Source organism: Bombus vosnesenskii, unplaced genomic scaffold (genome assembly GCF_011952255.1).
Source record: "Bombus vosnesenskii isolate JDL3184/JDL3185 unplaced genomic scaffold, Bvos_JDL3184-5_v1.1 scf7180000013395, whole genome shotgun sequence".
Lineage (NCBI taxonomy): Eukaryota > Metazoa > Arthropoda > Insecta > Hymenoptera > Apidae > Bombus > Bombus vosnesenskii.
The window spans coordinates 715,938-728,408 of record NW_022883020.1 but is presented as its reverse complement, the minus strand read 5'-3'; the positions used below and the strand labels follow the sequence as shown (position 1 = coordinate 728,408).

General features: G+C 36.0%; 2 protein-coding genes across 2 annotated transcripts; one reads left to right on the top strand and one right to left on the bottom strand.

Annotated features, from left to right (window-relative positions):
- Positions 1–5,577: 5,577 nt before the first annotated feature.
- On the bottom strand, positions 5,578–7,609 carry LOC117237643 (cuticle protein 18.7-like). The gene is made up of 2 exons (XM_033501811.1): positions 7,138–7,609; positions 5,578–6,183 (listed from the first exon to the last, which is right to left on the bottom strand). The coding sequence occupies exons 1-2, from the start codon at positions 7,222–7,224 to the stop codon at positions 5,683–5,685; spliced, it is 588 nt and encodes a 195-aa protein (XP_033357702.1). The 5' UTR covers positions 7,225–7,609; the 3' UTR covers positions 5,578–5,682.
- Positions 7,610–9,431: 1,822 nt separating this feature from the next.
- Positions 9,432–10,723, top strand: LOC117237641 (cuticle protein 18.7-like). The gene is made up of 2 exons (XM_033501808.1): positions 9,432–9,935; positions 10,226–10,723. The coding sequence occupies exons 1-2, from the start codon at positions 9,499–9,501 to the stop codon at positions 10,650–10,652; spliced, it is 864 nt and encodes a 287-aa protein (XP_033357699.1). The 5' UTR covers positions 9,432–9,498; the 3' UTR covers positions 10,653–10,723.
- Positions 10,724–12,471: the final 1,748 nt, after the last annotated feature.

Below are 12,471 nucleotides of genomic sequence, written 5' to 3'. Positions count from 1 at the left end.
TTCTACGATATTTTGAGAGATCGTAGAATTTTTGAATTAAACAAATAGAATTAGCGAAATGTTTCAGGAGAAATACAGTTAAGAAACTTATTCACTTACGATATTATAAAATTGTCCCTAGCTAAGTGCGTAAGTTACAGCTTAACAAATTTTCTAGCATCGTTGTAAAGTGCTAAACCAAAGTACCCGAGACATCGTCTAATTTGCGAGCAGAACGCAATGAGAAGGTAGACAACAACTACGTTTCTGGTAATCAGGGACCTGAGAAACCTCGTGAGATTCGTACATCACATGAGAAATAGGTTACATCGTGATAGAGGAAGTTACATCCGAGACACTTTTCTTTCTAATTACATATGGGAAATAGTTGTATGTTCGCGCTTATGAGAAGATGCTTAATGTAATAATAGTACAATGTCTACATCTCCCTTTCGTATTTTATTTCCTTTTCTCTTTAAAATATAAAGTTCTTCCATATCTAAATTTATTAAAAATTCGAAACTAATTTATACTATCCTCTCTGTTTGAATATTTATCAAATATTCTTTTTCTCTTAATTATAAATTGTAGAAATTTTACTTAGAAAGTATATTATCAAGGGTTTTGCGAATTCTAATAATTTCAGTCATTTTTTAAAGCAGTAATGGACAAGTTCATTAAGCCGTCGTTTATCATATATGAAATAAAACTTGTCGAGATCTCTCTCCATTTTGTTTTATTTCTCCTCTCGCCCAGCATTTCGTTGTCCTTTAAAACAAAGCGGTGCATGGGAGTGTTAAACGACTTACCAACCCTGAACGAACGAAGGACTCGAGGCTGAAGGACACTCTGCAGCAAGAACGCATTCCTTCAATATTTTTGCATCGCTCTCGAAGTATGATTATAGTGTACGAAGTCAGATCGTTCGATCAAAGAAATCGATTCGTATGAAAAATTCGTGTCATGCCTGGCAGAGGTGTCACGATTAATTAACAGGTATTAACAAGAACATTAACGACTATATTATATGTCTGATTTATTATTAGTCGTGATTGTTTCATTTATTGATTTATCGCGACTTATTGTTCCGACACATGTTGAATTTTGTATTGTTCCAAGAGTAGAAGTATCGAATCCTTTTCAAAATTTAATTAATAACTGTGTAATAATAATTTATAAACATTACATATACACGTGTACAAACGAAATACCAAAAATATAAAATTATATTTCATTCGTTCCATTCTCGAGATTGTGAATAAATAACGAGCCAACCAGAATCTCAATGCAACCATAAATTATCGATACGGAAATTAAATCTACGATTTCTACATTGATCGTTTCAATAGCTACCTGTTTTAAGCGATATCGATACAATGAAGTAGATCGTTAACGAAATGTAGATACATAATTAAAATGCGTGCAATTCATCAATTACGGCTGTCCATAGTCAAATAACTTAAGAGACATTGAAAAAATTAATCTTTCGTGACATCAAGTGATTAAAATGTAACAGACAGAAACATTTTTTGTTCGAGCCAGAATTTATCGAACGACAACTATCTCGATTTAATAATGTTTATTTAAATCGTTGACTATTGTAAGATTTCTTAAGACATCTCTTGTAAGAATCAATGTATATTTTAATAATTACGAATAATCAAAATTTTTCTATTTGTTCAAATAAAAATAGTTTTTTTAATAATCAAAATATAAATTTAAAATTCATTTGAAACAAAATTTACTCATAACGAAATTTTGAACATCCAACGTTTATTCGAGAGCAAATCCAAAACATCCAAACTTAAGTTATAAAGAAATTCGAAGAAATTCGGAATGTCCAACATCTATGTAACAAAATATTCCAACTTTATATTCAATCGATATTCCTCATAATGGTCTAATAACTTTAAGAAATCGATTAATGTAATTGATCGAAGCAAATGTCGAAAGAAACAATCAAATAAGCGTCAAAGGCAAGAAAATAACTACGAAGACTGTTTTGTCACCCTATTGCATGTGTAATTGGGAAATCGCGAATATTTGCTTGTCCAGGTGTCACAATCACCGAAGACAATTTTCAATTGGCGAAATAACAATCGTAAAAACGATTTTGTAACTGCGTACGAGTAATATTAGAAAGCCGGCGTGTTCCCTTTTTTCTCAATCGATTGGGAGAAACCCTTTGATATTACATCACGGATCAATTTTTCAATTACTGTATTGCGGTCATCTCTTGAAAATATTTCGTTATCAATACGGGTCAGAGACTACGAGAAAGAAAATTTGTCAAAGTTTGTTTCGTATCTTTGCCTTATAAAATTATTTTTCAATTATCGAAATTAGTCAGAAAAAAGGTACATTAATATTTCCAGCAAAAGTTTTTCAAACGTTGATCAGGATTTTTTGTAGATGTAATAAAATTTTTAAATGGGCGTTCTAAATTTGTAAATGTCACACTTTTATACGAAATTATTTCTCAACAATCAAAATTAGTCATCGACTATGAAAAAGGGCATAAATTTTTTTCTATATTTTCAGAGAAGATAGTTAAAATTTTATTACAATGATAAATGAATGGGGGTAATTTAGAAAGGTAAGAGAATAAACTATAAAAATGATCAATTCTTATTTTAGTTTTGACGGAATATTTGCTTCGGGAATTTTTATGATACCAACAAAGTGAAATATTTTATCGCTATTTAATTAATCTAGAAACTCGTTAAGATCATCTACTTAATTTATGTACATATTGTGTCCGACACATTTGTACTTAATTAGAAGTCATTAAGAACGCATTGTGTACCTAAAAAAAAAGCGAGATAGTCGCTTTAATCTTTTTCTCCCGAATTCCAAGATCGCTTTATCGCAAGACAACTAACATTTACGGAATTAAATATGAAATGTAATTTATTATATCAGAAATAAAAGATATTTCATTTACATAAAAAATTTTTTTTTAATTCCTAAGAGAAAGACGTAAAAAGTAGAAATTAAGTAACAAATTCCTAGAATTACTTTAGTAATTATTTATTATTAAACAAATTTTACAGTCGAAACTCTTAGAAGTTTTATACGTAGAACACTAAAAAATTTAGAAAATTGTTAATCTTCTTCTATTTATAATCGTATGTTTTTGTCTGTGACAATGTTTTTAAAATGATCGGGGAAATATAAACCAGTCCTCTTTCGATCGAGATAAGCTATCGTAATAGTCTCTTTTTAGAGGCACGCCCCGTGATTGAGGAACAAACTCGTCGACCGTGAATATCGTAATTTTCGTGACTTTGAAACGAGTGTTACTCGAAGGACACTGAACTCTTTCCGAAGTCCTCTGGAGCCGGAAGTCCATTGTGTATTTATCTTAACCAACAAATGTAACATTTTCTAACAACTTCATTACCCTATTTACTTACTTTCTAATTCGTTTAAGTGCGATTATATAATACTTTAAAGTATCACAAAATTATTAGCATCGGTGTATTATACGTGTAATTGCAATATTATTATACACTATTAACTAAATTTATCTAATTAAATAAAATGTATGATTAAGAAACTTGCCGATTTATTCTACAATTTCTGAAGGTTTATATTTCTGAACAAATCGAGACACGATAGTGAGCTTCGTAGCTGCCATCGTAAGAACATGTCGTTGTTATAGTCTCTTGACAATAGTGATCGAATTTATTTCTACGTCTCGGAGCGTGCGCGTACGTGGACAATACTCTTCGTGGGCGCAGGAAAAGGCTCGAGTAGCGACCTTGACTGCCTCGTATTCCTCGATATCCTGACGAAGGAACGGCGTGAAACAGAGGTTCCCAAACGAAGGGTGAGAAATGCATGGAAAATTTATGTGCGATATTACTTAGCTTTCGACAAAGCTGCGGTTCGATATTGACTGAATTTATGATCATTTTTGTCCGATGTATCATCCGAGAATTTTAGTTTGGAATTTTTTGTAGCATAAAATTCCGTATGATAATGTTACTACATACAGGATGTTTCTAGGCTGTAACTCTGTCCCAGAAGGAAAATTTTACACTGTTTAACGCGATTCATGTACTCTTCCTTTGAAAGAGGCTCTATAATCTTTTATAAACCATTCGATGCGTTTTTCGAATTCTTCACGAGAACCTATTAAGATAGGTAGGATACAGAGTGTCTGGTTTAAAAGATATTTCAATTTTAGTTTCACCAAATTTAGAATACGAAAGGCAAAGAAAACGTAGACACAAGCACACCGCCCTCCGCTTTTCCTTGTTTCTCATATTAAAATTGCTAATAATTTTGAGTAATATCTGAATAAAATTGTGCATTGTAAATAGCTAAGGAAGAAACAGATTTAATTAGAATTTGATAAGAATAATGGAGATACCGAGACGCTACTCCATTCCTTACGTATCTTATTTCATTTCCTCGGTCTTTCGTTGTGTATCCCATTTCTAATACACACAAATAAAAATTTACGCTCCACGTCCACGCATTATACTGCATAATGCATCCCATTACCAAATTAGACGATAGAGAAAACAATTAAAATACCCACAAAAGTATTTTTCCCACAGAATATAATTTCTAGCCCACAAATTTCCTACAAAGCCCACGAAACAACGCCTGCCACAAAATGTAATTCGATGGAAAACGAATTTTCTATTGTGGGCTTTGTGGGAAAATTGCGGGCGACAAATTTCATTTTGTGGGATTAATCGATATTTTATATGCAGTTTGTGGCCTCCATTTTACATTTAGTGGAAAAGGTAATCTGTCGGCTTTAATAAAGGAATGTGGAAAATGTGCTATAGAATAAAGTACGCTAGGTACATATGGAATAGAGACGTGATGTCGGAATTAGGATGGTAGATGTGGGTTAGAGATACTGGATATGGGATATAGGTGAGAAGATAGCAAATATAAAATTACCTTACCTTGTTAGGTATGGGAATTGGAGTATTGGTAGTGGGATTTATGACATAAGATGTAGGATGTGAGGTACGGAACGTAAAAGATGGGGTAGAGTAAGGAAAAGAGGGAAAGATACAACACGACTATGCAAAAGACACATTTATTATATTATAAATGAATAAAGATTTATCATCTATTTAGGGCATTATTTTCAAAAAGTAATAAACTTCATACATGTACCCATTGCTTAAGTACTGTTCAGTTGAGCTTTTTTTCATTAACATTTTATTGATTGATTTTATAATTAATTACTTCTCGTATAAGTATAAATAAAAAATAACCAGTCTATCGAAGTACAATTTTTAAGGGACGATATTTTGTTTAAAATTCTATACGTAATATACTGATCGTCATATGCCGAAGAAATAACGATCTCAAACAATTACAACACTAAATATATCTTTAAGAAAATCCATTCATAAAATATTCCTACCCCTTACGTATCATCGTACTTCATCCCTTAATGAAATATATAAAACAAATTTACTCAATGAATTATATAAGCATAACTTCTCAAAAGGTTTACAAATTTGACCAAAACCCATTGAACATTAAAGTAGAAAATTCTAGATCAAAGTGAAGGAAAGAACAAGCGAAAGATACTAAAAACTCCATGTAATAATCATTATATTCTTAAATATCGCTTTATTTAATCGGCTTACAATTATGTACAAAAAATGAGTGTTCCACGTAACCAACGTCGCCACAAAAGACAATCCAGCCAGTCGTGTCCTGTCCTTATATCAAAACCTTTTGAATAACTGGAGCAGAGTATGCGGACAGAACCACAGGAAGCTCCAAATTTCCTTTCGATGCTTGTTCAGCGGCATGTTCAAGTTTCTCGTTGATATGAGCAGCAGCGTGTTCTGCTTTGGCTAGAGCGACTTCCGGTGTGTCGACAACGCGGCCATCGGGTCCTAGAGGAGCTGGAGGAACGATTTTGGCTGCAACAGCCACAGGTTGCAGGCTACCGGTGATTACAGGTCCTGTGTAAGCGATTAAATCGGCAGATTTGAATGCTTCGTTAGCCAATGTGATTCTTTCGTTGATGTGGGCTGCTGCGTGTTCTGCTTTGGCGAGAGTCACTTCCGGAGTGTCTACGACTCGGCCATCTAGACCGATGGGTGCACCAGGTACTAGTTTGGTGATGGTAACGGGCGGCGCTAGAGCTGCTACCTGTGGCGCCAGCAGAAGGCCTGGACGCGCGTATACTGCTGCCAACACGGCAGAGAGAACAATCTGGAATTGAAAAAGTTGGGGATTCTTACTGCTTAAAATAGTATTATGTCGCAGTGTGAAACACACGATTATTTTGACTATGAGCGTTTTAGGATTTCTAGGGTCGCAAGGATTTTATTCGACTTTGAATTTGATAATATCATATGCATGTATTCAAATTTAAAAATTTCCGAGTATAAACAACTTACGAATATATTCAAAAGTAGGCAATTCTAAGATTGTCACAGTAAAAATAATAAATATTATATTTGTGGATTAGAAAATATAGTAATTCTCGATCGCTGCATTTTCTAAATCACTGGATGATACTATGACTGAAAGATTAAAGTTCGTTACAGTGAAAATAGCAAATATTATATTCACGAGATAGAAAACTTCTCAATTCCCGATTACTCTTAATTAAATTTACTGATTGCTAAAAATACAGGTTCCAATTTTTTCACGTATGTTTATTATTGTATACTATCGTACTTAGTGTGGAATTTACACACTGATTAATTAAACCCAAGAATAATGAGAGTCGAAGGTGAGTATACACTTCGAAGACGTAAAATTTACTCGACAAGAGACGAAGAGAGCGAGTGTCAAACGTAAATTGAAAATTGATTGAGAAGATACAAAATACGTAGGAATACGAATCAATAGTAAAAACCACGGTATATATCACGGCATATATTTTAGTAAATCGTGTACTCATTTTTGACTCTAACAAATATATTAAATTTCGTATCATTTAACGATACTTTTATATGCGTACAAAAATTTGTCACTGCGAGAATAAGATGTAGAACCTGATAAAAGAATAAGGATACGTATCGGTATTGCCTTGGGCACGCGTATCTTTACAAAGCGTCTTCTCAAACAGCTCGAGGTAGAAGAAACAAAGAGAAGCAGAAAATTTACACGAGTAACCAAGAAAAACCAAGGCTGAACGTTCGCCGAGAAAACACTCACCAGGGTCTTCATCTCGTGAAACAAACGTGGCTCCTTGCGCGCTATCTGAGGTACAGTACTCGCCAAGGTGCCTTGGTCCGGTCTCATGGTGTCCACTTCGTCCCCTCGTCTTTATATAGCACCTGGGAGAAAAGGTTTCGCTCCATGGGGCACGTGTTCATCGATGGGAGAACGCGCGAATGGGAGACGCCCTGTCCAATAAAATCAACTACACCTGACATTGACATTCGTCCTGATCGACATCCGATTGGAATTCGTCTTTCTCTGTTCCATGACCCTCGAATCGTTGATCGAACCACTTCCAACGTTCCATTCTTCCTTTTCTCAATCTTTTTTGTACGTTTTTTTCTTCTTTTAATGGATTAGGTGAACTTCTTAAGGAGTTGTTGCGAGATTTCCTACTTCAGTGGCCTTCGAGTTTCTTTGACAATTTAAAACGAAATGCGTAGGGGAATTTTAATTAACTTTTTGTTGGTTTGAAAGGGAAATTTAGGTTTAAGGATCGCTGTTTGGTTTAATGGATTTGGAATTTTTACACTGTCGAGACAGATTGTTAAAACGGATAACACAGTGGACGTTTAATTATGGTTTTGTTTGTCACGTTTGAAAAGGTGATTGAATCGGTAGATTTTTATTTAAATTAACGACTTTGAGATATTTTAATTGTCCGTTTGTTTCTGTTTGAGATTTTTGGTTTGGTATCCCGTGAATTGCATTTATTTGTTTACTAGGAAGATAGGGAGAGTTTGAAATGCACAAGAATATCCAAAAATTATACGAAACATCCAAAGTAGAACTCGTCATAATATTTTGGAAATAAAACAAATTTCCGTTTGGTTTCTATCGTTTTACTTGTGTTAGTGAAAGTATCAAATAATTATAATATCACTGTATTAAATATTAAATAAATTTGTAATACTTTTAATAAAATAAAATTTGATCATTTTCCACGGTTACAAATTTTATGAATTTTTTATTATATTTTGCTGGTTGCATTTATCATTGCCAGATATTGATGTGTCAGGCTGAAATGGAGTAGAATTTTTTTGTACGACAGGAGATTACTGGCGCTATGTGTAATAAGAAATAATATGTTGCAAGTGATTGTAAAAAACCATGTTTCAGTGTCACGTTTCAGGTAGAAGCTCGTAGATCATTATGTAACGTATTATGTATACGGGTTGAGAAATTTCGTTTTCAGTATATTCGACACAGTGTGTTTCTTTATTAATTAATAACTTATTAATTATTAATTATAACGATAAAACATTAATTGTTACTAATTATTAATTATAAAACATGTTTATTCTACTCCATTATTTCGAACGATTGAATATCGAGTGAATATTAATCGTAAAATTAAAAAATTGTATGTTATAAAAATTATGAGAAAGGTTTGATATAATCTTTCAATTAAAGTACATATCGGTTCCTAAAGTTAACATTTACGCGACGATAATATGGTAATATCATGCCAATGCTATAGATAGTATTACAGCTCCATTTTATTATACGTTTCGATACCACACCGCTACGTTATACCCTCATTATTGTAACAATATTAATTTACTACAAAATGCAGTGGTTAAGTTTCATAAATTATTTTACCTTTAAAATTACGTAAAAGGAATAAACAATCTCGAGAACAATCTCAACAACGTTAAAAAATAAGGGAAAGTAAAAAGTAATTCGCTAACGAAGCACCTAAACCTTTTCACCACAGCTTGTTCCAATTACGGAAACAAAGAAATAATATTTTCAATACAGCTCCCCGAACTCACCTTAAAATTCCCGCGTAGCAAGAGTCCGCTACACGGATAAAAAAATCCTGGTACGTGATGCAACCTGGCGACAGCTTATCGCCGATACATCGATAGTCGAGGGACGGTTACGCGATCGTCGGCCTTCGCCAACATCGCCCTTGGTGTCCATGGCCAGGCTAGGCGCGGAGAGATGACTACGGGATCGGGTGTCTTCCCGTGCTAGTGAGAGAGCCACGAAAATGGAGAGCCCATCATTTTTTCTCGGCTACGACGTCGGAGCAGTCCGCCCGCAGAGCCTGTTACTCGTTTTACAAACAAGCTTACCTTGCCCCGGAGGGGAACGGAAACAGTCTGCACCCAGTGGTCCAGATCCATCGTCTCGAAAAATCCACCCTATTCGTTACGTGATCTATAATGCCAACTATACAACTATACCGATCTAACAGCTATAAAAGCCGATCTAGGACGACGCGTCTCATAGTCTCGAGCGCGTCCAACGATCTCCTAACGGTCCAGTCGAAACGATCGATCCCTTCTTGAAACTAGCCGGCACTCGGAAGCCTCTGAACCTCTGAAACACCATAAAGCGACGATCGTCATGGGACCAGTCTCCGGTTTGCTATTGGCAGGCCTGGTTTCTGCGGCCCTGGCCAAGCCGGGACTCCTGTCCGCGCCCCTGATCGCCACTTTAACCCCTGCAGCTCCTGTCGGACCGGATGGCCGGGTCCTAGACACGCCGGAAGTTGCTGTCGCCAAGGCGGAACACGCGGCTGCTCACCTCAACGAGAGATTGAAGCTTGCTGACGAGGCTGCCAGGTCAGGAGCAGGCCTGCAACAGGTCCAGGTTAAACAGTCTTCGCTGTTGATCGCTGCACCAAACGTTTTGGTACCTGGCGCTCCGCTTGGACCTGATGGCAGGGTGGTGGACACCCCAGAAGTCGCTGTCGCCAAGGCTGCGCACGCTGCCGCTCAGGTTAACGAGAGAATTAATTTGGCAAACGAGGCGGTCAGATCTGTCGCTGCGGATCTTAACAGGTGAATTTCGGGTAGGGGTTGACAGATGATTCTTTTCCAATTTTGACGGGCGATTTTATTTGGGATTGGAGATTAGAGAGATTTTGACATTTTTGGAATTTTAAAAGATGATTTTTGTAAGAATTGCAAGTTAGAAAAATGTTTAGGGTTGTTTGACCAAGGAAGGCTTTTGATGGGAGTTCAAAGATTTGTTTTCGGTGTTTTAGAAATTACTTTGGAGTTTGAGTTATTACGTAAACTTCAGATCCTGTCTTAAAACAACTATCTCAAACGAAAAGTCCTTCTTTCAGACCATTGGTTCCTCTGGTAGCCAGCAGTATAGTGGCCCCAGTGGTGCAAGCAGCGACAGTAGGTCCCGACGGAAGGGTGCAAGACACTCTAGAGGTAGCAGCAGCAAAAGCAGCCCACGCAGCAGCTCAGATCAACGAGAGGATTAACCTGGCGAACGAGGCGGTGAGATCATCGGGGACGATAGTCGCTGCTGCTCCAGCAACAGTCACCGTACCATTAGTAGCCAGCAACGCGGTGGTGGTCCCTGGTGCACCCATTGGCCCAGACGGAAGGGTGCAGGACACGCCGGAAGTGGCTGTGGCGAAAGTCGCCCATGCAACCGCTCATCTTAACGAGAAATTGAACCTGGCCACAGAGGCTGCCAAGTCTGCCGATGTTCTCGCTGTTGCTGGCCCTGCCCTCGCCTATGGACGGCTCGTCTATTAAAAATCTGATCGTCATTTAACACGTTCACCGTGTCCACGCGTAGATTTGGTAAAAACAATCACGAGGAATCGCGAATTTCCGAAAAAAGCATCATAATTAGACTGCGGATTTTTATGCAAATTCATATTTGTGAGAATATAATTTTAAAAAAGCGGAATATTTTTGCAATAAACTTAAAGAAGCGCTATACTTGGAAAAATATTATTTGAAAAAAATATATAATACGTTATAATGTGCATTCACCAATTTTGTGAAGTTCTACGCTTTCTAATTCGCTGTAAATGCATAAAAATCCACGATCTATTCATAATAATTCATACAGAGCATATTGCGTAAACGTAAAGTTTAGCAGACACATACAGCTTTTCCTATGGAAATTATGTGTTTAGAGTATAATGTATCACACGTACTCGGCAGTGAACGTGTTAAATCAAAATAAAATGGAGGACCACTCGCGAATAATTAGCGAATAAGTATCATAGTTGACAGTAAAGAGGGAAACGTAGCGCATGGATCGAACGATTTACAATTACCGGTGTTCTCCGGGACATATTTTTCTTGTTTCGTTAATTCTAGATTCGTTATAATTAGTTGGCTTTACGTTTCGTTGTTCGGCTATGTCATTTTTTCATGTATGCGTTTTGGGCTATGGAAATTGACGTTCTGGTCATTTGTTGCTTTCTCGTTTAATGTGCTCTTTCGATGCTGATTGATTTTCGAGGCTGGTGAGATTGTTAAAACTGCCATAGGGGGATGAACGACGATTGTAGACTGGATTAATAAAGAGAATTTCGAAGAAGTTCAAATTCTTGTTTTAATCGAATCCAAATTCTGTCTTTAATGTTAATTTGCGTTCCAGAGTTCTGACTTTAAATTCACCAATTTTGATGCGAGAGTACAGAAAACACAGTAATTGATGGTAATGGTATAAACAATTAAAAATTGGCTCTGACGTTTCAACTGGCACTAAATTCGCCGTCTGTTCGACAAAAAAAAAAAAAAAAGAAAAAATCTCGGCATCCAGTTTCATTCTGTCACGATAGACGAGGGGAATCGATACATATTAATGTCGCGGCGATTTTGAAGTAGAATGCGTTCGTCACGTCAGGATCGATTGCAACGAATTTGGGTCGAGGATAGTATGCAAATAGCTAGACTGAACGATTATAGAGGAAGAGACGAATATACAGGTGTAATGGAGCCAACGACTTTCTACAAGGCGATAGCGCTTATAGCAAACAAATAAAATTTTTATAAAAGTTTTGTAAAATGTCTTATGGTGGTATGTTGGAAATGTTTAAGTTCTATTTCTGTTTCGACAAGATTTGGCTTTCAGGTGTTTTCGAAAGTATAATTTTTGTAATAGCGATAAAATTATACATTTATATTGGTACCTGTGATTATAGTTTTAATATGGTAATTATATAGCGAATTTATTAAATAAACAATTGTATTATATGCATAAATTATTTAGGAAATAGAAAACGTTGAAATTTTGTGGAATTGGCAAAATCCCGATTGTTCAAACAAACGTAATTCAACATTTATGGAACAGGTGTCCAATTATAGCATGGAAAATGGCTCTCATTACCGTAAAACACGTTTTCGATATGGGTGTAAAATAAATTGTTCGCGAACCAGTTAACAGGAGCCTACACGGCTAAAGAACGTATCAGGTTTACTAATGAGATGCAATTACTGGCATTTTGCGATACTTCCACGCACAAAATTACTATTCTTTGGCAACAACACTATTATGCACTTTACGATTTCATTAACTTTTTTCTTCGTACATTAATGCCAGAGACTATTAACCGGA

Bases quoted from the DNA above. Each gene is read 5' to 3' on its own strand.
- LOC117237643 (XM_033501811.1), bottom strand. From the start codon at position 7,224: ATGAGACCGGACCAAGGCACCTTGGCGAGTACTGTACCTCAGATAGCG. The intron at 6,184-7,137 runs GTGAGTGTTTTC...TTTCAATTCCAG, and splicing joins TTCACGAGATGAAGACCCTG to ATTGTTCTCTCTGCCGTGTT.
- LOC117237641 (XM_033501808.1), top strand. From the start codon at position 9,499: ATGGGACCAGTCTCCGGTTTGCTATTGGCAGGCCTGGTTTCTGCGGCC. The intron at 9,936-10,225 runs GTGAATTTCGGG...TCCTTCTTTCAG, and splicing joins GTCGCTGCGGATCTTAACAG to ACCATTGGTTCCTCTGGTAG.